This window comes from Coptis chinensis, chromosome 3 (assembly GCF_015680905.1).
Source record: "Coptis chinensis isolate HL-2020 chromosome 3, ASM1568090v1, whole genome shotgun sequence".
NCBI lineage: Eukaryota > Viridiplantae > Streptophyta > Magnoliopsida > Ranunculales > Ranunculaceae > Coptis > Coptis chinensis.
Window position 1 is genome coordinate 8,215,027 of NC_141458.1, and position 25,703 is coordinate 8,240,729.

General features: G+C 34.5%; 1 protein-coding gene and 1 long non-coding RNA gene across 3 annotated transcripts; both read right to left on the reverse strand.

Annotated features, from left to right (window-relative positions):
- Window positions 1-16,169: 16,169 nt before the first annotated feature.
- Window positions 16,170-17,940, reverse strand: LOC147507707 (uncharacterized). The gene is made up of 2 exons (XM_086596399.1): window positions 17,371-17,940; window positions 16,170-17,267 (listed from the first exon to the last, which is right to left on the reverse strand). Exons 1-2 carry the CDS (start codon window positions 17,938-17,940, stop codon window positions 16,170-16,172), a joined length of 1,668 nt encoding a protein of 555 aa, XP_086452525.1.
- Window positions 17,941-23,661: 5,721 nt separating this feature from the next.
- LOC147507708 (uncharacterized) lies at window positions 23,662-24,955 on the reverse strand. 2 transcript variants are annotated; one of them, XR_015216218.1, is made up of 3 exons: window positions 24,663-24,955; window positions 24,137-24,303; window positions 23,662-23,941 (listed from the first exon to the last, which is right to left on the reverse strand). It is a non-coding gene; the product is annotated as an uncharacterized LOC147507708 (long non-coding RNA). The 2 variants fall into 2 exon arrangements; XR_015216217.1 differs by having other exon boundaries at window positions 24,137-24,955.
- Between the last annotated feature and the right edge of the window lie 748 nt (window positions 24,956-25,703).

Genomic DNA, 25,703 nt, shown 5'->3' on the forward strand with positions numbered 1-25,703 from the left:
GACTCTGCACTCCTAAATAGTTAAACACTGACTTGATTTTCAGTTCCAATTTCTCTGTTACAATGAGAACTGTAGAGCATGCGTAGTAGTAGGTAGTACAGGTACTCCGAACGCATACTACAAAGGGTTCAAGATCTCTACAACCGGGTATAGAGATCATCTCTGTAACTGTGTTATCTCACCGTTCATTCAAATTCGAGATGTGTGTGTGCCTCAATACCTGTGTGTGTGCTCCCAGATATGTGTGTTGTTGTTCCGTACTTCCGTGTCCATGCTAACATTACAGAGTACGTGAACATCCAAAAACACAGCCACCCCAAATTTCGAATGAACATCTTTGTATACATATTTCTGTATGAGGTTCTAGTTAATTTACTTGGAATGATGGACTCTGTTTATGTTCAGTAATTTTCTCTAAAGACATAAACAGCATGGACTCATTCAGAATGTCTCAGGTTAGTGGAAACTAGAACTCTAGAAGGCATCATTGAGGCAAACTAATTTACTAAGTTAACAAAAGAATTACTTTGTGAAGAAAATTAGTTTTTTTAATAAATTCATTCATAGCTGCCCTTTCAATATGCGCCAATTATGGTGGACATGTCACACGTGGCAGGTTGTGAATGCACAATGGAGCATAGCTAGTAAATTCGTAGACGGCAAAAATTCGATACGGAAATTATTCGCCTAAGATTCAAAATGTTTAACAATAATATTTTTAAATATTCGGTCCAATAAAATGCTAATGGCAAAAATACGATATGCGTGTTTTAAACGGGTATAATACGAATGCATTCTTTTAAAATTCGGCTATATATTTTACATTTAAAACTTTGATATATAAGTATATAATATTTTTATTTTTATTTTTACAATTTTATTCATGAAAAAATAATACAAATATCAAATTTTTAGTTCTACTTACTATTACTAATACAAACAAAATTAAAAACGTACAACCAACACATCTATTCCTGGTAAACAAGATTGTTTTTGAGTTTTGATCTTCAAGACTATGGCTTCAAGAACTAAAAAATGGTGGAATCGGTTTTCTAGCTATGGCTTAAAGCCTTCAATAATTGAACACATGTATTTCTTATTCTTTAGTCTAACCATTTAGGGGTTCTTTAAAATTTATTTTTTTAGTCGGTTGAGTTCTTCCAAGTATTAAAGTACGAGAGTTTCCATTTCCAGTTTCCAATTTTTACAATAAAAATCCTGTTTTTTTTTTTTAATTCCAATAATTCGGATATTATAATTTGGCAATAATAAATCCAAAAAATTTACATATTAATTAAATCGCATCTTTCAAATATTCGCCACCTTGTTCGTTTTATACGGAAATTTTTATAATATGTGAATAATTCGCGAATTAAACGGCGAATTACTAACTATATATGCAACTAAGGACCATACGTTACTGCATGGGTAACTAAAATATTCGAGAAATTGCGTTTTGCTTCGGAACAAAAGCTTCTTTAGTAGTTTTATACTTTTATGCATGTTTTCCATTTTCCCAACAAATACTACACTGTATGTCTGTATGCATTTTCATTTGTCATTATAGCATTTTTTTTTTCTTTCCAATTTTTTAACAACCCAAGTAACCATTGTATTTTTTTTTTCTCCCCGTTACGTTTGTTTTATTGTCATATATAACAGTCTTTGGGTTTCCTAGCCCTACCTCCTAGTTTTCCTTTTAATCATGTCAACTTCTACTTTTCATTTCAACTGGATGATAACAAAAATATAGGTATTATCTTCTTTCTGTCCTCCAAAGGTTTTGCAGGGGATTGTTTAAAAGATAATTAAAAGATTTTACATGGTAAGTCCGTAAACCATGTGAAATCTTTTAATTATTTATATTAATGACTGCACCAATAATATTCTTCCACTGTACCACCGCATCTATGTTTTATGCTTTTATCTGCTTTCTTGTAATGCAAATTGTTTGGGACATAGTACAAAATATCCCGATATATCGTGATATTTGGAGATATCTATTCAAATTTCAGAAAAAGATATATAAATATCACGATATGTTTAGAGATATATACGACTGTAAATATCAGTGATATTTTGATGATATTTGTAATATTTGGAATATTTGGAGATATTTTACGATATTTATAGATATTTAGCGATATTTTGTATATATAACAATTTTATTTAATATTTACCATTATATTTCAAATAAATATAAATAATGTATCATGATATATCAAAAAATATCCACAATATCTATGATATTTATCGATATTTTGGATATATCTACGATATTTGCATGTGAAACAATGTCAAATATCTCCAAAGAGAGGGATATATCCACGATACATATCTAGAAATTGAGTATCGATAAATATCCATATCCTGATATTTTGTACTATGGTTTGGGATATGGTTCCATCCATGATCTATCTCGTTACTCACTCAAGGAAGTAGGAGGGAAGCAAGAGTACAAATTATAAATTATAATGTAACAAAAAAAAAAAAAAAACAAACAAACAAAACACAAAATTATTTTTATGCACGGAAATCATTGGAAGGCTAATGTTACTCGGTTTGCCTCTAATGGAATCAAGGCCAGCTTTGAGCAGGGGCAAAGACGACGATCTCGCAAAGGGCCCAAAATTTGGAAGTCCTCAAAACTTTGTAGTAAGCCTATTAGATAGTGACAATTTTAAAAAAAATTATGACAAAATAGTAGAAAATCCAAGAATTCTCTTTCTTAATTAATGCTCATTCTAGAGCAAAAATTCGCTCCTAGGTGCTTAGGAGTGAAAAATCTCATAAACACCAGCTACCATCTCTTTTAACTAGTGATTAACTCTAGTTAATTAAAATCTAAACAAATATTTATTTGATTCTATCTCCAAATCATTTTATAATTTTTTTCTATAAATCTTTAATTTTTTTTGTGTTTATATCTTAATATTAAAGCTCCCACAAGGAGTATTTTTCGAGTTCTATTAAAATTCTACGTCGTCAATAGTTAACTTAAAACGGGAAACTCTTTTCCTTTTAGAATACAACTTCAAACGGGAATCTCATTTCCTTTTAAAACCAAAACTCAAATAGTAACATAAAAACTCTTTATTTCCAAATTAAAATGGGATTCCTCCCCCAATTAAAAAACACGGGTTTTTAAAACTTAATTAAAATAATTTGTTAAGAAATTAAAATGGGTCTTTAAGACTTGATTAAAATAATTTGTTAGAAAATTAAAACATATTAACGATTTAAACAGGAATCACAATTTATTATGATTGTTGAGTAAATTTTTAAAAGAGCCGGTGCATATGTATGAGTCTACTTTTTAGTCTTAATATTAAAGCTCCCACAATGGGTATTTTTTTAGCTCTATTAAAATTCTACGTCATCTCCTATTAAAACAGGAATTTCTTTTCTATTTGAAAAACGGGAATTCTTTTTTACAACGGAAATTTCTCTCTTATTATAACGAAAAATTTTCTCCTATTAAAACAAATTATAACATTTCTAATTAAAGCGGGAATCTTTCTCCTATTAAAATGAGAATTCATCTCCTATTGAAAATTAAGAGAAAATCTAGCGTATCTAATTAAAACAAGAATCATTCTCCTATTAAAACAGAATCTCTATTCCAATTGAAAAAATGAATTTTTAAAACTTAGTTAAAATTTTATTTAAAACAATTTGTTAGAAAATTAAAATGGGTTAGCAACTAAAACGGCAGTCCCACTTTTCTTAAAAAAATCTAAATGTTTTCAAAAGAACCGGACGGGCCTACAAGCTAGCATATATATATAGGGAGGGGTTCTAGGAATATATTTTATCTTGATACGTAAATAAACTCAAAATCGTTAGGGTATTTATAAGTTTCGGATTAGGCTAATATTTTGTAGATATGATATCCTAATTATTATAAACATTGTCACAAATAATTAAAAAAATTAAAATTTCTAAACTTGCCAAATATAGTATCAAAAATAGTGAAAATGAACGGTCTACAATTAGCCAAATTTTGTAAATTATTAACTACATTACTAACCGCCCCAAGTTTCAAAAAAAGTAAAAAAAAATTTGATTTTTTGATTTTTTGATTATTTGTGACAATATTTAGAATAATTAGAAAATAATATCTGGAAAAATTAGTCTAATTCAAATTTATAAATGTCTTTAGAGATGCTCTTTAATATCTATAAAAAAAATTAACTGGAATTTATAAACGTTAACGATTTTGAGTTTGTTTGCGTGTCAAGATAAAAATATATATTTGGAATCATTAATTACTCACGTACTTAGGAATCCTAAAATGTCATTCGTTGATGTTAAATTGTTTATTTGTGATGGCCGAATGAGTTCTAGACTCTAGTACGTGTTTCGTACGCTAGTCCTTTCGTGTTGAGGAACAAATTTATTTTAAAAGTAGGCAAAGGGTATCTAAAAGTCTATTGTACAACTTCACACGACATGGCCTCATTGATGATGTTAAAACTTTTTGAATCTTCAAACGATTAAGAAAGAAGTTCGCTCGATGAATGCACTTTGAGCAGGGATAACGGAGTCCAGATCCGTCCAATGAGACATAGTGCCCACTCTGGCTGCAGTTGCTGTATGTCCACATCCTCATGAAATGCTGAAGTTGAATCATTGTGTCCAAATCGTCCTTATACAAAGTCAAACGTTGTTTAGTTCGTAGCACACTTTCTTCTGTAGGGAAGAGTGGACTGTGGGGTAAAATAGTAAATGAGTAATAGAATATGTCCTATGGACTATGGAGTGTGCTTTTGTTGAATGTTGACATAAACATTTGAGTTTAATTAATTGTTCTCTCACATTATTGTGTGTCTGTATCAAGTTCTCAACTCTAACATATAACGGTTTCGCTGTTTTTTTTTTTTTTTTTTTTTTTAGTTGAAGAAATTTCCTTCATTTTTTTTTTGGACGAATAATTTTCTTCACATTATACCCTCAATAATTAAGAAATAAATTATTAACGGGATATAACTAAAAATCCAAAATCAAGCATCCGTATTCCCACATACTTAGAGCATCTCTAGGTAGTAGTATAATCTGTCAAATTCTTCAAATTTGAAGAAAAACTTTTAATTTTTTTGGAATTCTATCTCTAGGTGGCCTCAAATTTGATCGTATCACCTGTTTGTTCGCATTCTTATACTCAAATTTGGCAATTTGAATGCGGATGTGGAGCGATATTGGTAATATCGCGCGCCATTGCAAATGCGGCCTCAATTTTTTTTTTTTTTTACTTTGATTGAAGACTACGGCGCCCGGTTAATGCCGTCGCGAGAGACACTACTAATGTCGCGTACTCCAACGGAAAAAAAAAAAAAACGGGCAAAAAACGGCCGAAATTCTACATCCATATATCTATACTCATCTCCTTCTTCATTTTATATACATTCAACTTAAACATTTTTATCAAACAACTCAACCATTTCACATCAATTCTTAACAAACAACACACACACATTGCCAAAAAATGGATCATGAAGTGTATGAGATTTTTCCCCTTCAATCTTCATCGTCTTCTTCTTCTTTATCTTCTCCAGCGGAAGACTTGGTAGATAGTCTTGATGAAAAATTTGTTAACGTCATTCCCTTTATGAAGTACCATTTAGCTGTACTTGTACAAGCACAAGTATATGCTCCGAAGGCACCACATGGTGGTTCAAAGAAGGGTTGAAAAGTGAAACATAGAAACTATGCTTTGACTTTGGAAATCTTGAAGGCCAACTACTTCATCGATCGTCCTGTTTTTCCGAAAGAAGATTTCAAACAGTGCTTTCGTATAAAAAAATCTTTATTTCTTCACATCTTCAACGATATTCAGACTCATTTTAAGTACTTTCAGCCTAAATTTAACAATGCTGGTAAACTTGGTATAGATTCTCTTATCAAGGTGGCTGCAGCTTTGCGTAATTCTTGGTTATTGTACGGTAGCTGATCAAATTGACGATCAATTATACATTTCCGAGCAAAGTGGAAACCAGGCGTTGAGACATTTTTGTGATGCAATTATCAATTTGTATGGTTCAGTTTACTTGCGAAGGCCAAATATTGCAGATACAAAATGCTTGTTTGCACATTCTGCCATACGTGGATGGGCGGGTATGTTGGGAAGCATTGATTGTATGCATTTGGAATGACATAATTGTCCAACTAGATAGCCAAGTGCTTACAGTGGTCGTTTTGAAAAACCATCTGTTATTCTCGAAGCTGTTGCAACCGTAGACTTGTAAATATGACATTTTTTCTTTGTGATGCCAGATTCACACAATGACATCAAGATGTTGGACAACTCGCCGGTATTTGAACGTGATCAATGGTACTTCTCCACCTGTTTATTTTGATGTAAATCAACATAGCTATAATATGGGTTATTATTTAGCTGATAGTATATATCCTGACTATGCTGCATTTATACAAATAATTTCAAACCCTAATACTCTAAAGACGAAGTGGTTCACAACGATGCAAGAAGTTACAAGGAAAGATATTGAAAGAGCTTTTGGGGTTTTGCAATCTAAATTTGAGATTTTGGCAAAATCTTGCAAATTATGGCATGTGGAGACAATAGGTACTGTTATGAGAGCATGTATCATATTGCACAATATGATAATCGGAGCTAAGAATAAAAATTATGAAATGAGGATGTACATTCCTGATCTAGAAGGGTAACCACAGATCCCACCTACTCAGGAACACTACATTGAGAGGACTCTACGAGTTCAATCAAAGACTATGCATGATAGACTTAAAAACGGCCTTATCGAGCATCTATGGAGCATTAGGGGTGACCAACGTTGATTGTTGTAATTTAATTTAATTTCGTAGATGCATATTTATTTTTAATCGTCAATAAACAATATTAATCAATTTCTATTTTATTATATATATTTTTTAATTTAAACTAACATATATTTATATAAAATAAAAGTTTATTCATATTAAAAAAATATATTAAGTTACATAGTCATAGAAAATGAAATGATTAACCACTCTTAACCTTTTCTATTACAGCACCTAACCACTCACATTTTCCACACACTAAACACTTCAATAGATCAAAACCTTTTTTCTTCAAGGTTCACAAACTTTTTCAGCTCTCTAACACCATCACAACCATTTGGGCATGATATCTGTGCATAGAGGCAATACCTATACCAATGATCATCCTCGTCATAACACGTGCATATTAACAAACTGTCTTCATATATATATTTCATACCAGAACATATATCATACATGCATTTCAAAAATCTTACTTCTTAACCATCTTCGTTACAACTTCTATGTATGAGCATATAACCTTGACAATGTGGTGCTTTATGACACTTTTTGTTCAGATACTTGCATGACAACGTAAGGTGTTTTCTTGAGGTGCAAATTTGACACCTCTCTTAATTAAGTGTATCAAAATAACATGATTGTTGAGTTGATTCGCCAATGTCGGTATGTTGGCTAGTTTTTTACAATGATGAAGAAAAAGCCATAGTTGTGGAGATAGTTTTGGAGTGTTGGGTGAGAATGAAGCAATTTATAAAATTTCGACTTTTCATTGATAGCGACATTGAAATATTGATCGACGGCGACGCGATGCGATCTAGGGTCGCGACGATGAATCGCGACGCGACATTCTTAATAGCGTGCGTGGTGGGGTCTATAATCAATTTTGCGGTCAATATTTGCGACCACCTAGAGTTGATCAAAATTTGTGACTAGATTCTCCAAAAAATTTCTTCAAATTTGAAGAGTATACTACCGCCCCTTACCCCTAGAGATGCTCTTATATGGTTATTGGCCGATATTAAACTCACAAAACATGACTGCTTACCTCACATGCTCTCTCACTTGTGGGCGCGATTTGAACCTAACACGCGGCCTTTCAAAATTTTAGCACGTGGCGTTAAGAGTTGGAGCACATAACCTTCTGGAAATAGCTTGCTCCAAAACATATAAAAACTTAGGGCATCCAATTACCAACAGACAAAATATATATGAGCAAAGCCACTTCAGATACTTATATATTGCTTGGCTAGGGTCGTTAAACTCCAATGTGAGACTATTTATCTAATAAATTACAAATTAAACAGAAGAAAAAAAACAAAAAAAAACAAAACAAAAACAAAACCAAAAAAAAACGAGAACATAAATTCTTTTTGAAAATATCTTGTCACAAGGGTCTGGGGAGCATGATCAATAATTTTAATTTAAATCGCTATTCTCTACTAGCATGACATGTGCAAATATCACTGTCACCTGTTTCCTATATCCACTTTCCTTGTGACTTCATCAAAATGGCGACATTTTGTGATTGTAAAGAGTTCCTAAAGCGAAAACTCGTACAAGTGGTCCATTGAATGAAAAAGGGATTGGACCGCTTTTGTGTTTATTACTAAACCTCCACAAGCAATGAACGACTAGAAGAAACCCACCTAATTGTGCTCACAAGTCACACCTGATCTCATCCTTTGGCTTTATTGACACGAGTAATATTGATTTTCTAAGCTATAAGCAGTTAAGCACAACTCTCCAAGCTTAAACAAACCCAAATCCTAGCTCTTGCAACCATGTTCTCACATGACATCACATGCCCTTTTCACTCCACTGGCCATACCTTATTAAGAAATGCTCAATTATTTTGAACATATATTATAATCTTACATCATTCATTAATTTCATTGGAGGCAGGTTGGATTAATAAAGTGATTTAAATAGTAATAGCGATCTAAGGATAAGGATTGGTGCTATTGGTTCTGTATATGTATGAAAAAGTGGGGAGACTTTGATGACATTCTAAAATTTGGAATCGTAAGAGTATATACCTTGGCTTTATATATGTACTAGATTTTGGATCCCGGCCACGCCCTGACTCTTTTAGATATTTTACTTTCCTAAAATAATTTTAGTAAAAAAGAAAAATCACTAAAATTATTTTGCTCTCTTCCTCAGTTATGTTAAAAGCATGGTCCAAAATATCGCCGAGATATCCGATATCTCGCCGATATATCTCAGTAAATTGGTACACCGATATTGATATTTCTGAGATATTTCTGACATATACCCACCGAATATTGAACCCTTTTTTTCCGAGATATATCGGAATTTCCGATATGAAACTTTATATCACCGATATAATCGATATTTCCGATATAATCGATATATATTGGTTGACTTTTTGACAATTTTTAAATATAAATCCAATATTTCCAATATATTTCCGATATTATATGTCCGATATATCTGATATTTCCGATATTTTAAATAGTTTGGACTGGTCACAAAAAAACCCGATATATCTCGGTTTTTGGGTACACCAATATATTAACCGATATCGAAATTTTGGGCCTTGGTTAAAAGCTTTTTTAGAGTTCCAGGTGCATACAATATATATCCATATGTTGTCGCTGAAGGTGAACATTTGTTGAAATTGTATTCCAGCTCTATTTGAGGGGTTCTTTCAGATTTTTCGCCTCAAGAGAAAAGACTTCATCTGTTAGAAGGGTCACAATATAAATTTACACCAATAAAAAAGAGAGCAAGACACTTAATTAACAAAGATAGACAAAAGAAATGACAATGTTAGTAGCTAAAAACATAGACGAGGAATTGCTAGATTCTACTTGAGGAACACATAATAGATCTTAAGTGTTCTCCTCACGACAATACTCACTAAAAATCAATGTGAATTGTTTCTATTTGAGTAAGTCAAACTGATCTTAGTATTAAAAGGATCATTAGTAACACTATCGAGATGCGAAAATCGAACAATCTATAATCTTTCTCATTTCTTGTTTCCTATTATCATAACTATAGAAGATTAATTGTACTCCCACTTCTAATGCCCTTTTAACTCTTGCTAGCTATATCATCATCTTAATTGGTGTTAAGTGGACTTGAGCATTACTCTGTTTAAAAATCTGGAAATAATATCATGAACATCATTTCTTACAATTCAAACTAACTATTTATACTATATGTTGAGGTGTAGATTTTGTACCTACGACCTGATGTTGAGTTTGGTAAGGAATGACTGCACTCTTTTTTGGGATAAGAATTACCTATGTATCAAGTTTCTTGGGTCAACTTGAATCAAGCCTTACGTAGTTCATCTTTCTCTACTTATAGATGTTTGAGCTGACTTTCCTTATTTGCTCATCAAGACCGTTGTTAAGTGTAGATCTATATTTTGTGCTATCTTAATGATTCGTCATTACTTCTGATGTTACAAAGTAAATGTCTCTTTGATTGGTACGTTGGCTGAGCTTCAGGATTGTGGTAGATCATTTGCTTCCATATATAGATGTGTTTGATATTTGGGACGACCTGAGTTTGGGTCGTTGTTACGTCCTAGTGGCGTGGTACGACCTGGTGATGTATGAGCTGTGAAGATATGACCTGGTGTGTGGACACGTATGCTGTAGTGATATGTTTGAGAACGGAGGGTACTTACACTATATATGGTTTAATGACATAGATTTTGTCCAAGAATTTTAAAGACAATCTGTGCTGAGCATATACCACACTTCAAACTTAATTCAATAATATACCTGTAACACCCTCATTTTATTAAATGTCCAAAATTAATTATTTTGCAAAATAATAATAATAATAATAATATTGACTAAGTATTAAGTTAAGTGGAGTGAATATATATGTTTGACTTTTTGAAAAAAAAAAGAAAAGAAAATAGTTTGTTTGATTTGAAAATGATTTAATAGGAAAGTTTTTTAAGTTTTAAAATAAAGTGTAGAGATTTTTTTTTTTTAATAAGGAAACATGGAGAGAATAATTTAAGTAAGTTATAGGAGAAAATATGGAAAGTTTCTTAAAGTAAAATATGGCGAAATTCTTTAGAATGGGATGATTTATCAAAAATGGAGGATTTTTAAGAAAACTAATTTTCGCTTAGAACTAGACAAGTTAAAACAAAGAAGAACATAGCCCGGATTGTACATCTCTTATCTAGTATGTGGATGTACATGTTCGGCGTTGGGGAGCGATTATGGTAGCCAGGAAAACTAGGTAAGACATAGAGACGACGTGATTCTAGAGACACTTGAAGAATTAAACTTTAAACAGTAATTGTGATGATATATCAAAGTGTACGTTAAATCTATAATAAATGATTTATTGTAAGTTATTTTGCATTCACAATGGTTTTGCAGAAATGTGGTTTGAATTGATTATTTATGGAGGTGTGACCCACCCTGTGATTAGGCCTACACCAGAGTAAGTATAGAGTAAGTTTTAGTTTTGTTATTTTATTATTAGATGTAATTTATTTAGTACGGTTTGAAGCTAAGGCGCCTCAGTGGAAGAACTAAATGTCTTATTATTGTTAAATTAGAAGCTAAGGTGCCTCAGTGGAGGAACTACTTACGGCCTTAATTAGTGTATTTAAGAATGTTGTATTAGTCGTTGGAAATTAAGGTGCCTCGGTGGAGGAACTAACTGCCTTATGGATTGTGTATATATATAAAAGTATATTTTGTATTTTAGGGCTACTCATACCAGCATTGTTTATAATGCTGACCCGATTTGCATTTTTGCTTATCGGGTGTGTTCATATACTGAACCTAGTTGATAAGTCTTGATGGGATTAGTATTGAAGAAGGTTGGTTGCTGCTTGTGGTTTGCGTTAGCGTCTCATTATAGAATATGTTTGTTTTCCCTTGAGGTGCAATAGATTTTCAGTTGAGACAATGTTTTTTGTATTTTCAATTGTAATTATAATTAAAGAGTTGTTGAAAGAAAATTTGTAATGTAATCATATTTGTGATTTTTTGGTAATGAAGAGGACTTTGGTTTATTTAAAAATTTTGTTAGTTTTAAATTATTGGAATAGTTAAACATGTTATGGGTTTTTGGAAGTTGAGAGTGCATCACATCTCGAAAATCGAAGAGTCGGGAACAAATATTATTTTTCCGATTTTGTCGAAATTCGGGGTGTGACAATACCGAGCTACTATGAGGTTCCCAACCCAGTCTAAGAATGCACCCCCACAATCAAAATCTTAAAATAGATTAAAAATCCCCAAAAATCAATCGGGATGAAAACTTTCTTGAGCATGTAATCACAAAAAAAATATATGTTGACTTAATTCAACGACAACGTGAAACAATTACATGAAATTCACACACAAAATCGATATCAAACAACATAAACAATGAATATACAATACATTCAGCTAATTAAAAAAATGTGTGACATGCGCGCATCTTTTCCAATACTTCTCAATGTGTCAATATCTAAGATGCTTAACTAACCTTTCACTTCAAGATCATATAGATTCAAACAAATTTCTAATCATATAACATGTAAGTATAGGCTTGCCACTATTAGTGTATATTAACGTTTGTGACTTGAAAACCATAGCCTGTTGGGAAAGATGAGTATTCAGCAAGTGTTGCATGTGTCACGCTTCTTTATCTCATATAGAACATTTTTTCTTTCAAGATATTTGATTCAAATCAATAAGCTGATGAAAAATAAAGTTAGTTGCTAGTGCTAGGGAGCTCAATGTTAAATCTTCATGCGCTACAATGCAATATGTGTATCAATTACATGTAATGATTATGTGTAGGACTCAACATATACAAAATCTCAATGCAATTAGTAGATAATTATGAAGAACAAAACATGGTGTCAAAGGTTTATTGGTTTAAGAAGAAGATGAATGAGCATGAACATCACAGATTACAGTGTCGGTGCCCATAGTCTCTCACACTAAAATGACAGACAATGGAGCGTTTGACACTCACAATCACAAAGAAAATACATATATAACTATTTTTCCGAGCCAAAGCTTTGGAACTCCCCTGTGCTCTAGTTTTCGTGTTTCAATCTAACAAATTCTTCCAAAGGAATTTGATTAATATTATGAAACATATTTATTGGTATTCAGAATGGCCTAAATCTTAAGGCATGTTAAGCTTGTGAAAATCTTTTGTCATAAATAAGACGTGCCCCAATTAGACCAAATAAAATCACATTAAAAATACAATCAAAACCAAATTATTAGCTCTGCCCATAGAAAAATTATTCTAGCAACACACTAATAACACACTAATTTGGATGACAGACAAAAAGAGGACGAAGAAACTAAAGTGCTTGATATTTTTGGATAAAGACTAACGTGCTTGATCAACTTGAGAAAATATGCTTCTTTTGGAAAATTAAAGAGCAGACAATTCACGACATAAGATAACAACTTCTTCTTAATTTGATGTGAAAAAAAAACAAATGCGCAAAGAAAACACACTCAAAAATCAGAGAACTTGATTTTAGCATGTACCTCCATAGACTTCATTTCATCTAGTGCGGCATGTATGTCCATCTTTCTTTTAGAATTCAAGGTTCTATTATCCAACGATTTCATGACACCCCCCATTTCTTTCACTGAAAGAAAATATACATACAACCTTAGCAATTAATTCCACAATTACGTTTCAAAAAATACTAGAACAATACCCACAGTAAAAATCATATACAAATATCCTCAAATTGCAAAGCAAGTCTTATCAATCATTATTTTAACCTCATCACCAAGGCTCAAAGTTGCGGGTAGCACCTAATGACTCAACAACATAGTCTGATTTTTGCAGGTCAGTCTTCATAGTCAGTTTAGATGAGCACTTGAAGTAGAACAGATTTTGTAAGGATTCCTCCCGTTTGGTTGCCTCAATCCCCTCTTTTGGCGTCTATAAAGGTTCTAATTAGGTGAACCTTACGTGTGTAGGAAATTTGGGGAGAATGATGTTGTGACTGAGTTCAATTGATCGAATCGCCCTCATTATCCAGTTCTTTGTTTTTGGAATCAAGTCGAACGTAGTTAGTTGTTTGGATTCGTGATCGAATGGTTGATGGCTTAATGTAGAAGATGGAGAGTGGAGAAGAAGCATATAATTCTCCTCTTTTGTTAGAGAGTGGAGAGAAAATATATAGAATTTTCTCCCCTTTTGGTGCTCCATTGGTTAATGACATTTAGTATTGCATTGATAGTTATGCATATATTCATATTCATTTTGTAATCATTAGGTAACTCATGACTCTTTAGTTGACCAATTGTAATGATCCAATAAGTTAGTCTCAAGATATGATCAATGGCAATGACATGTGTCACAAATATATTGATGACAATATATGTCCCTCACATAGCCCCTTCTCGTTAAGTCGTGCTTTCTTAAGAACGATCTGACGAGAGAAATAATTTGACACGTGTCCAAGTGGAACAATGAACGTGTTGGAGTTCATGTGAGTGTTCTGCTCTAGTGAGCATAGGTCTAGGACCCTTAGTGCTTAAGTAAGTGTTCTGCTCAAGTGAGCGTAGGTATAGGACCCTTAGTGCTTAAGTAAGCATTTTGCTCGAGTGAGCGTAGGTCAAGGGACCATTTAGCGCTTATGGAAGCGTTTTGCTCCAGTGAGCGTAGGTATAGGACCCTTAGTGCTTAAGTAAGCGTTCTGCTCGAGTGAGTGTAGGTCCAGGGACTATTTAGTGCTTATGTAAGCGTTCTGCTTCCATGAGTGTAGGTCAAGGGACCATTTAGCGCTTATGTAAGCGTTCTGCTCCAGTGGGCGTAGGTCCAGGGACCATTTAGCACTTATGTAAGCGTTCTGCTCTAGTGAGCGTAGGTCAAGGGACCTTTTAGCGCTTATGTAAGCGTTCTACTCGAGTGAGTGTAGGTCAAGGGACCTTAATTTTAGCACTTATGTAAGCGTTCTGCTCTAGTGAGAGTAGGTCAAAGGACCTTTTAGCACTTATGTAAGTGTTCTGCTCGAGTGAGCGTAGGTCAAGGGACCTTTTAGCGTTTATGTAAGTGTTCTGCTCGAGTGAGCGTAGGTCAAATGACCTTTTAACGTTTAATTATATAAGCGTTTTGCTCGAGTGAGCGTAGGTCAAAGGACCTTTTAGCGCTTATGTAAGCGTTCTGCTCAAGTGAGCGTAGGTCAAGGGACCATTGGTGCTTAAGTAAACATTCTGCACTGAGTTGATCCTAAAAGTATAGGTCCTCAACTAGTGAGAAAGTTTGTATCTCTAGGGAGCTGTGAAGCTCGTGTGAGCGTAGGTCTAAGGACTATTGGAGCTATATCGAGACTTCGATCCACTTTACAATCTGAGTGACTTGCCACAAATTGAGAATTTGATCGATCTCTAGCATACTGGTCAGCAGTGACATACTTTTTAAAATGCAATTATGTGGATCTGTATCCATTTGTGGGCCGACCATAACTTGATGACCTATTGTAGATTGACCTACTTATTAAAAGGAATTAGTAGAAAACATTTTTAGTATTTGAGGCATTGTGCTCAAATACTTGGTTGTATTGAGTATCCACAAAAGCATGGTTGTCGTCACAACTATTTTAGCCCCAGCTAGAGGACTGATTTCCTTGCTCAGGTGATGTAATGGTATAACCCCTGGTTTGTAATTTGAGTAACCTGTATACAGTGGCGGAGCCCAGAATTTACCTCACCTGGGGCACTCACTGACTCATATGCTAATAATTTTATAATTTTAAGCAAGTACTAGTGTACACGTCAACACACAATTTTATTTCGCAAAAAGACTACCATTGTAGTATACAAAAAAAAGCTAAAGTTGTCAAAATACATTTTGCTCTTTTGAACTCTAATAATTCTAAAAATGAAAGTTATAAATTCCCTTTACGATCCGCATCCTAGAAACACTTCAAGATTGCCTCATTGCTGATGTTATCAAAAATATCTTTTTCTATGTATGTCACCAGACAATCATTCAGCTGTAGCAGTAGAAACCAGTAGTATCAGTGAGAGCTTTATAAGCCTATAAACCAAGTTATAAATAATATTTTTTCCCAACTCAACCATTTTTCTAGCCAAACTACTAATTCATTTAAGTGTTCTAAAGGCATCATTGGATTTCATATCAATCTCATAAATCTCTAGTTGATTTTGAAGGACTATATGCTCTTGCTTGGAGAAATCATCAGGATAAAATTCAGCAAGACGAATCAACTTGTTAGTATCAAACGCACCAAACAAATCATTAGGGTTTAAGCAAGCCATACAAAGAAGCAACTCTGTATTCACCTTATCAAAACGGTTATTAAGCTCAACACGTTGCTTACCGATACAACCATAAAAGAATCCAACTTGATAATAATGTAAATTAGTTACCTATTATGCTTTTCTTTGGGATCTTCCTCGATGAACAAACTTAGCATCCATTTGAAGCATGTCTATACCATGGTTTGTACAAAATGCAGAAACCTCGCCTAGTAGCGAATCCCAACCACATTCTCTCATTTTCTGCAAACGCTCCTTGCATACTTTTACTAAAGCTAAAGTATTCACTATATCTTGATCTTTTCGTTGCAATGCTTTTGAAAGATCATTAGTGATTCCCAATAGATTCTTCATCAAATGCAAGATGAAAATGAACTCAAACGAGTGCATCAAATCTAATAAAACGTGTGCTTCTCCTTTTTTATATGAACTTGAGCTCTCTTCCATCACCTCATCAAGAACTTCAACCACGGAGGGAAATATAACAATAACATTAACTAACGTACCATAATGTGAGCCCCAACGTGTGTCGCTAGGTCTTTTAACACCAAGTTCTTGATTTAGTCCTTTACTGCTTGATAGTTCACCATTTCTAAGTTGCTCAAACACTCTAGCAACTTCTTTCTTTCGAAGGTTGTCCCTACGCTTGCAAGAGACCCCAACAACATTCACCACATTGCTAATAGAGGTGAAAAATGAAGCAATCTCTTTGATATCTTTTGCGACATGGACAAGCGCCAACTGAAGTTGATGTGCAAAACAATGTACATAGATTGCAGACTTGTTCTCATTCAAAATAAGCACTTTTAGCCCATTGAACTGCCCTTGCATATTACTAGCCCTATCATACCCTTGACCACGCAATCTCGAGAAACTCAATCCATGTATGCCGAAGAATTTTTCAAGTGATGTCTTGAGTGAAGCTGATGTATTATCAGGGACATGCATCATGCCTAAAAATTGCTCTATCACACAACCTTTCTTGTCAACATATCGCAAACAAATAGCCATTTTCTCTTTAATCAACGTATCACGAGCTTCGTCAATCAAAACGGCAAATAATTCTTCTCCAAGGTCTTTCATAATGGCATTAACAGTTTCAACAGCAGCTGCATTTACTAAAGCCTTCTGAATATCAGGTGATGTCAATTTGAGATTTTTCGGAGCATTGTTAAGAGCGACACTGTCAACAACTTTATTGTGAAGATCGAGCTAAGAATATTAAAAGCTCAAGGAAGTTTCCCTTGTTTTTAGAGCTTTCAGATTCATCGTGACCACGAAAAGCTAATCCTTGGCGCAAAAGAAATCGGATAACATCAAAAGAAGCAGTTAAACGAAGTCGATAGTTAATCCGTTCTTGGTCCGAATGCTTGACAATTAAGTTCTTGATGTGTTGGTCTTGCTTCATTAGATTCTCACTCTTCATACACGCTTCGTTATGAGCATTATTATGGTTCCCAACATGATCTTCAATCCTTCTGCAATTTTTCCAACTCCTAAACCCACCATTGATGAAAGCATCCCTATTATCTCCAGACTCTCGCCTCCACAAGTAACAGTGTAAGCAAAAAATAGCATTCGTGTGAATGCTATACTCCAACCAATTTCCATACATAGTGAAAAAGTTTTTCTTGAAACGCCAAACCTTATTTCCATCTTGTGTTGGTGGATAGTGAGCTAGAAATGGTTGCCTAGGCCCTCTTAGCAAATATGCCCTTCTAACAGCTTCTTGATCCTTTGGATGATAATCAAAAACTTTAGGTCGTAAACCAGGATCGGATTCAAGATTCGACACATCAACCTCAATACAAGTTAGACTTATCTTTTTCGATCTAGGCTCCATCTCCACTTCCTCATTGTTATGAATATTTTGAATAGGAGCCATCGGATTAGACACATTTTCACGATTTTTTTTTTGAAACAAACTATTGATTCTTTGATTTTTCATTATTGAAATAAAAAAAAGAAACAAACGTCGACTGAGATATATATATATATACCACTGTAGAAAATCAATAATGAAGAATGAAAGTTGAAGAGAATAAGCTTTGAATAAGTGTAACACTAGCAGGCTAGCAACACCTGGTTTGAATCAAAATATTGAAAAGTGAAAACCCTATTTTTTTTATCTGGACGAGGAGGCGAGAAAGTGGTATGTTCGGTTCAATCGGTTGGGCTTGGGCCTTGGATGTTTTGTTCTTGCAATACATAATTTTTTTTTTGACAATTTCACCTGGGGCACATGCCCCATGTCACTAGGGCTGGAAATGGAGCGGGTTCGGGTCAGATTAGACTATATCCATGCCCAGCTCCATTTTTTCAATACAAAACCAGATTCGGATCCATGACCCGAATGGATCCAAAATGGCATACCATATTCGAACCATTTATGTAAATGGGATAATCGGATCCGACCCGACCCGACCCGAATTGCGAACTACAAGTTCTCAATCACCCACGTGTCTACAAACAAGAGAGACCTATTATTATTTGGAAGATATATTAACAAAATTTTATATTTTGGATTCGGATCTAGGAGGATCGAACCGTTTAAGTAAAACCATATTTGAATCCGAATTAAAAATGGATAATCCATATCCGACCCATTTTCTTATTCGGACTCATTATTAAAGTCCAAACCCGTTGAAATGGGTTTGGATCGGGTCGGATTTGGGTCAAAACCCGCACCATTTCCAGCCCTACATGTCACTACAACGTGGCTCCGCCATTGCCTATATGCAAACTTGATGGCAACAGTTTTCAATCCATCAATTTTGAACGCAATAAATTACGTATGAAGTCGACCACTCAGAATCGTGGAAAGCGACCTCCGCAATGATATAGAGCTAAACGCCTTGCATCAATATATCAAATTATATCATGTGCACCATCAGTAGTATGGGTATAATACTGGTTGAGCCATAGTTCGTCCAAATACCAAAATTAAAGCAGATAATAAAGGCAAACTGCCTAGGTTGAAAATGATGCCATATAAAGCTAATCGTACCCAAAGCTAAGTTAATATCCTGGTCAAGTGTGTCCAAATCGACAACTTTACAATGACCAAGGATGATTAACTGATGCGTTAGTACAAGGTAGGAAGATTAATGATTAAATAGAATATATGGCATATGCATTATAATGTTAGCATCATATAAGAGCATATAACTAGAGGAGAAAAGAGTTTTTGCTAATAAGCAAAGTACTCCATTCCAATATCATATCAGTATTCGTAGGGTAAGAAACCGCCAAGGAGCGAGCTGAACTGAACCAAAAGAACCGGTAGCTATATCCCGGGCCTTGTCGGTATCAACGCATGGTCGTCAGAACTAATGTAGCCCCCGGCTTGGATTATAATTGATCTGTAACGGTTTTGAACATGAATCATTGATTCCATTTGGCAGCACTCAAGACTGTGTCGGTTCTGAAAGTTTGTGCTTCTGCAATGTAAACGTTAGTTTTGAAGTCAAAATTTCAATTTGATAGCTTCTGAAGTTCGCCATAGTTAGACTGGCAGTATATTCTGTTGGAATCTTCATGTGTATTTCAAATACTTGTGTGTTGTTTAGTCCCACATTGATGAACCACCACTAGCTAGTGAGGTATTTGAGGTGAACCTCTAGCATAAGGGCGTGCCCTTAGGGTACAAAGGCTTTTGTGTTAGGAGGGAGGACTCACCCAAAACCACACACGCGCGCGCCCGCCCGCCCCGCACCGAACCGAGCCGAGTCGCGTCGTGTCGTGGGCTTGGGCTGTTAGACTAGTGGGTAGTGGATCATCAATAGCCTAAACTTTTTCTTTTTGAACAAGTTTCGGCTGGAGTTCCACTAACAGTTGGATTCGGTATCAGCTTGAGAGTTCTACTTTGATTTGCTTTTGTGAAACCGAATTAGAGAGGTGTCCTTCTCCATCTATGATTCGGATCATACCTCTATATAAACACATTTGTGTTCATTAGGGGATCGATCCGTAACGTAGAGAGAGAGAGGACGAGAGAGATAGAACTTCGTTCTTTTGCTTCTTTGCTTCTATATCGACTAAGTAAGTCGCGGCAAGTGCTGCTACTACGTAACCAAATAAACGTAAAACAGAACTTGTGCATATTATCCCTTCATATCACCATACACGAATCAGAGAAACAGATAAGTCTTTCATTGCTTTCTTTATTCTCTTCTTCCTGTCAGCCGCCAGAGAGAGTTATATTGCTGTTCTAGAGGGTAGTCTGTTCTAGTGCAAAGTTAGACTGCTGTTAACCATTGAATCGTGAGGAAGACGCCTTTGTTGCCTTTCGCACCATTGGAAGGGCTTAAATCTTTCCTTAAGGACAGCCTAATCAGCGCCTTGGTTATTGTTGCTATACGTCCTTGTCTTCTATTGTTTTCTTTTATCTGCATACAACATATTCCTCATGTATGCGAGGTCGCTGCAAGTTCAAGTCGAAACCTTATGAATGTAGATCGGCGACTTCAAGATATGCAAGTTCTAACACGAATCATCAATTCGGTAGCTCCTTGTAAAACTTCAAATTTGTCTTGATATAGTAACGTGTCCAAGTCAATTAATGCTTTATCGATCAAGAAAGAAGGATGTAGTACTACACCGTGCAGTTCATCATATAGTGGTATGTTATAGTGTGTTAAGTTCACATTAATTGGATTGTGTGCAAGATGCCAAGTATTTCGCATGGAAATAAACGTCTGTTGAGTAAAGCGGATGAAACGAGCAACATGTAACGTAAAATTGAATATGGTGACTATAAAGTTGTAGTGATGTCAGGTCACGCGTCATTTTAAAGTCCAAAGCCGACGTAGTAAGAATTGTGTTCTTGGTTTTTTTAGACAAATTCACGATTGGTAATTATATGGTATATTAGACTTGTCTTGACATAGCAAAATGTGGTGGCCTTAAGTTTCTAAAGACATGAACCAAAGGAACGAAAGTATAAACAAATACATCCAGAGGGAGAGTGAAAGACTTATCCGGTACTTCAACTCGTGGCTTTTCATCCACGCCGTGATCTTGGAAATTGAATGCTCTCGATTGTTTATTGAAGAAATTGAAATTTGAGTAGATAAAATTTCCAAGGATTTCTCCCCACAAACGGCGCTAATGTAAATATTCTAATTGGGCAAACCTTACATGTGTAGGAAATTTGGAGAGGATGATGTTGTGACTGAGTTCCATTGATCGAACTGCCTACGTATCCAGTTCTCTGACGAACTGGAATCAAGTCGAACATAGTTCGTTGTTTGGATTCTGTGATCGAATGGTCGATGGCGAATGTAGAAGATGGAGAGTGGAGAAGAAGCATGGAATTCTCCTATTTTGTTAGAGAGTGGAGAGGAAATATATAGAATTCTCTCTCCCTTTTAGTGCTCCATTGGTTAATAACATTTAGTATTGCATTGATAGCTATACATGTATTCATGTTCATTTTGTAACCATTTGGTAACTCATGACTCTTGAGATGACCAAATGTAATGATCTAATAAGTTAGTCTTAAGATATGATCAATGGCAATGACAAGTGTCAACAAAAATATATTGATGACAATATATGTCCTCACAGCGTCCACCCTAACTTCACTATCATGTCTTATTCCCTATTTCATAAGCTCCTTTATTTGTATGTTGTTTTGTGACTCCTATCGATATCTTTGAAATCAAGTATGTCAAGAAAATTGAGCCTATATTAAAGAAACATATCATTATATCAAAATTGTTGTCATTGCACTTGTATTTACAAAAGAAAATCAACAAAAGAATTAGTTAGAATTCATACCAATATCTCAAATTAATGCTTGGATTGCTCCAGACAATAGACGGAATGCCCGATTGGACTGGATTTGTGATTAAGGATGCAAATTTTTTCCTCAACAACGTATAGTCTATTTAGCACGTTAATGCCATGACGACATGAAATCAGCTTCTATTGTTGTAGCATTAGCAACATGCACGACAATTATTGGATTTATCACCAACCATACACTTCCACATCCAAGTATATATTAGAGTTCGACAATAGGCCGGAATTCTCCATAACAAACTTGTTCGACTTATTTACAACAAACAAATTTTTTAGCAAATTTTCACCTATTTTTTAGCAATTTTTTTTATTTGGTAAAATATAAAGAAAGTGGAAATACACTCAAACTCTCTAAAAAAAAGGTTCTACATGGCATTGTAGGTTATTATAAAAAGTTATCTCTCATATTAAAGTGTCACCTAAGAGAGAGAGAGAAATCTCTTTTAGAGGTCTCTACTTTAGTATATAAATAGTCTCGTTCTTTTAGAGGTTTCTACTTTAATATATAGATAGTAGATAATAGTAAGAGTCCGGCTATGTAGTAACCGGTTATTGGGTTGTCATCCCAACAATCGTTGGGGAAAAGTCGCCACGTGTCTCTACTACTAACCCTAGGCCACTATTATTCGTTACCTTCTCCGTTTGAATTGATAATAATTTTATTTTATATTTTCCCTCTAAATAAATAATTAGTAACCAAACAAGTACCCAAAACCAATGAACAGAAATCCCTTCATCTTCTTTATTATTACTCTTATTTCATCTCTAGACCAAACCATATCGATTTTGTACATATATTTTATATGGATTTTGAACCAAATCAATTTTTCCACAATAAAAACTCACTGTCTTAGATTACCAATTGTATGTAAACTCCTTTCATTTTAATTGCACATCTCATGAGTTCAAAGAATGGAGGAAAATCAATAGCAGTTTAAATTGTTTGAAAATCAACAAATTTCTACATAACAGAGCCAATTAGTTATATCCTCGCAATTACATCCATTCTTAGATTTTGAGTCCAAGTAATTGGAATTTGTTAAGCCCCTCATTCACTTCGAAGATGAAGGTTGTCTTGTAGGTGGGAGAAAGAGGACGATTTGTTTGCATAAGACAAGGATAGGGATGTGAAGACAACAAACTTGCAAAGTACTTCGATATTTCAATATTGGTTTTTTTATCTTCAAGAGTTTGATCCCTTTTGTGCTAAAATTACATGTTTATATAATAATAATAATAATAATAATAAACAATGAAAACGGAAAAGGTAACGACTTATAGTGGGGGTTAGTAAGAGGGACACATGGCGAGTTCTTCCCAAGGTTACTGGAATGACAACCCAATAACCGGTTATTGCATAGCCATACTCTAATAGTAATCCTTTTCGAATCAACTTACTGCCACCAGAATTTTCGACAAGCTTGCACACTTTGACTATCTTTTTGACTTTTACAATTCATTTTCCCAATACAATATTTGCATAGCAAGCTGTAGATTTTTACCAATTTACTAAATTTTAGAATGAAAAAGAAAAAGATGTTTTTGAGTGTGCATGGGTATCCGATTACCCGAAATTGAACCGAAATCGGAACCGTTTATAGCGGTTATGGGTCCTAAAATGTTAATCCCATTAAAAGCGGGTCTTCAAGAACTGAACCAATAAAGAATCGAACCCGTTAGAACCAAATAGTACAAATCCGATGGGTACCCGAACCGAAATTGGAACCAATTATTATGATTTTGATATATAAAATTTAGTATTATATTACACTAAATAAATGCAAACCCAAACGTTATAATATATTTAGTATGTTTCACTTTTTCATAAATGTAAGTTAAAGCAAACACAAATAATTCATAGAAATCTAAAAGAAGCCAAGTTACATGCTCTACGAAAGTACAAACAAAAAAGGTATTACATGATCCATTCTTAGTATCATAAACTGCACAGGTCGCTACTAAAGCTACTCAGATAACGGTAAAAACTATTTTTAGCAAGATTCCTTCTATGCATGCATGTGTCTCGAGGAAATTCCCAAAGAGGATAACTCCCTCCTATTTGGAATGCATTATCCCCAATCCTATCAAAAAGTAAAATGTAGTCAGCGCAATTGGGTGAGTAGTAATTCAGATACGATAAGTCGAAAGCAAGTTTAGCATATTACCATAGATTTGGCACATTTTGAAATTGCGTTGAAATAACATTTTAAGATGAAATTTAGATTATGCCACGGAAGACCAATGTTTTGTCAACTATAAGAAGGTAAGCACCATACCAGGCTGAGTTGCCAAAGTCCAAATTTCTTCTACGGAGTTTGGTGTGTGCTCTTGAAGTGCATGAATTACAATCACAATAGAGCCATGATATTAGAACAATAGTTAGATACCCCCCAGCGCCCCCTTAGTTCCATCATTTGTTGGTTCCACCCCTTTGCTCCATATACTAAGAAGTAATTAACAACAAAACCTAGGATGAAAGTACTTACACAAAGGAAAAAATGGATAAAAGAGAAATATACCAAAAAGATGGTATCAAGAGAGCCAAAGAAAGTATGTTGATCATAAAGTTATCAAGCTGAAGTTAAGGTGCATCTGATTCGTAAAAAGATGGGAGTTGGGTGTCTTTTCTTTTGAACAAGTTGGAAAATTGAAACTTTAAGAGGGAGAAAGATTGGAAGGGTTCAACTTCACCATTAGAGTTGAATCCTCCATTTAAAAAGATGTAACTTTTGATCCCTATAAGAGATTTTCTATATCTATATTAGACTCAACTAGTATGAAGGAAAAATGAGAGATCTTTACCTCTAAATGACCCTCTTAATCCTTAGTTCCTTCTCCATGCCACAGTAGCTATTTTGGAGCTTAATATGGAGAAGAAACTTGTGAAAACCTTACACAAGAGTTACTTCCATTAAAATGAAGTTTTCTCTTCTAATTGGCTTCATTAAACCCTCCTCAAGAAGGGGAGTTAGCTAATCCCCATTGGAACTACTCTTACACTAAGAATTAAAGACATGAAAACTAAATAAGATAAAAGCTTTTATTAATGATGACTAGCCATGGTGGCTAGCCCCAAATTTTAACCCTAGATCTAAAATATATGGATGGATTGTGAGTGGAGAATCTCTACCTATATTTTATATGTATGATGTTTACAAAAATACCCCTAACTACTTTACTTAATCATTAAGAACTCACTTGTGGGCCAAAACCCTAATAGTTTTGGGCTTTTGGGTTTTTCTTCTTGATTCACTTTATTTTTGGACTATTATATTTGACTTTGAATGAGCTCTTTTTGGATCAAGTTGAATGGGCAGCGGTATTGGCACCCCCATAAATGGGACTAACACCCCTTTGACCAATTCAACGATACTAGCACCCCTCCATTAAATACACAAAAGACACTAACGGCAAGCACCTGCCGCGGGATTGCACAATCCATGGCATCAGGTTGCCGCGAGATCCCATATCCCACGGAAGGTGGCTGCTGTGGGTCTTTTTTTATTTTTTTTTAATAGCCACCATAAAAAAAAAGTTAGTTGTCGCGAGATGATTTTGTTTACTAAAATGGAGTCTTTGTTTATGTTAATTATCAAAACTCTTTTTCATTCATTTGATCACAAAATTTTCTTATAACATATGAAAATATTTGCCGCGAGATAGCAAAATTATGGCTCGATTGTATATTTTTTTTGTCATGGTTTTGGTATTATTCTTGGAGTGTATAAAGAAACTTTAAAAAAGAAAATGAGGTATCTATATGTCGTGTGTGTTCAATACGCAAAATTTGAAGTGAAAAAAAACAAAAAAAAATGCCACGGCAACTGCCTGCCGTGGGATATG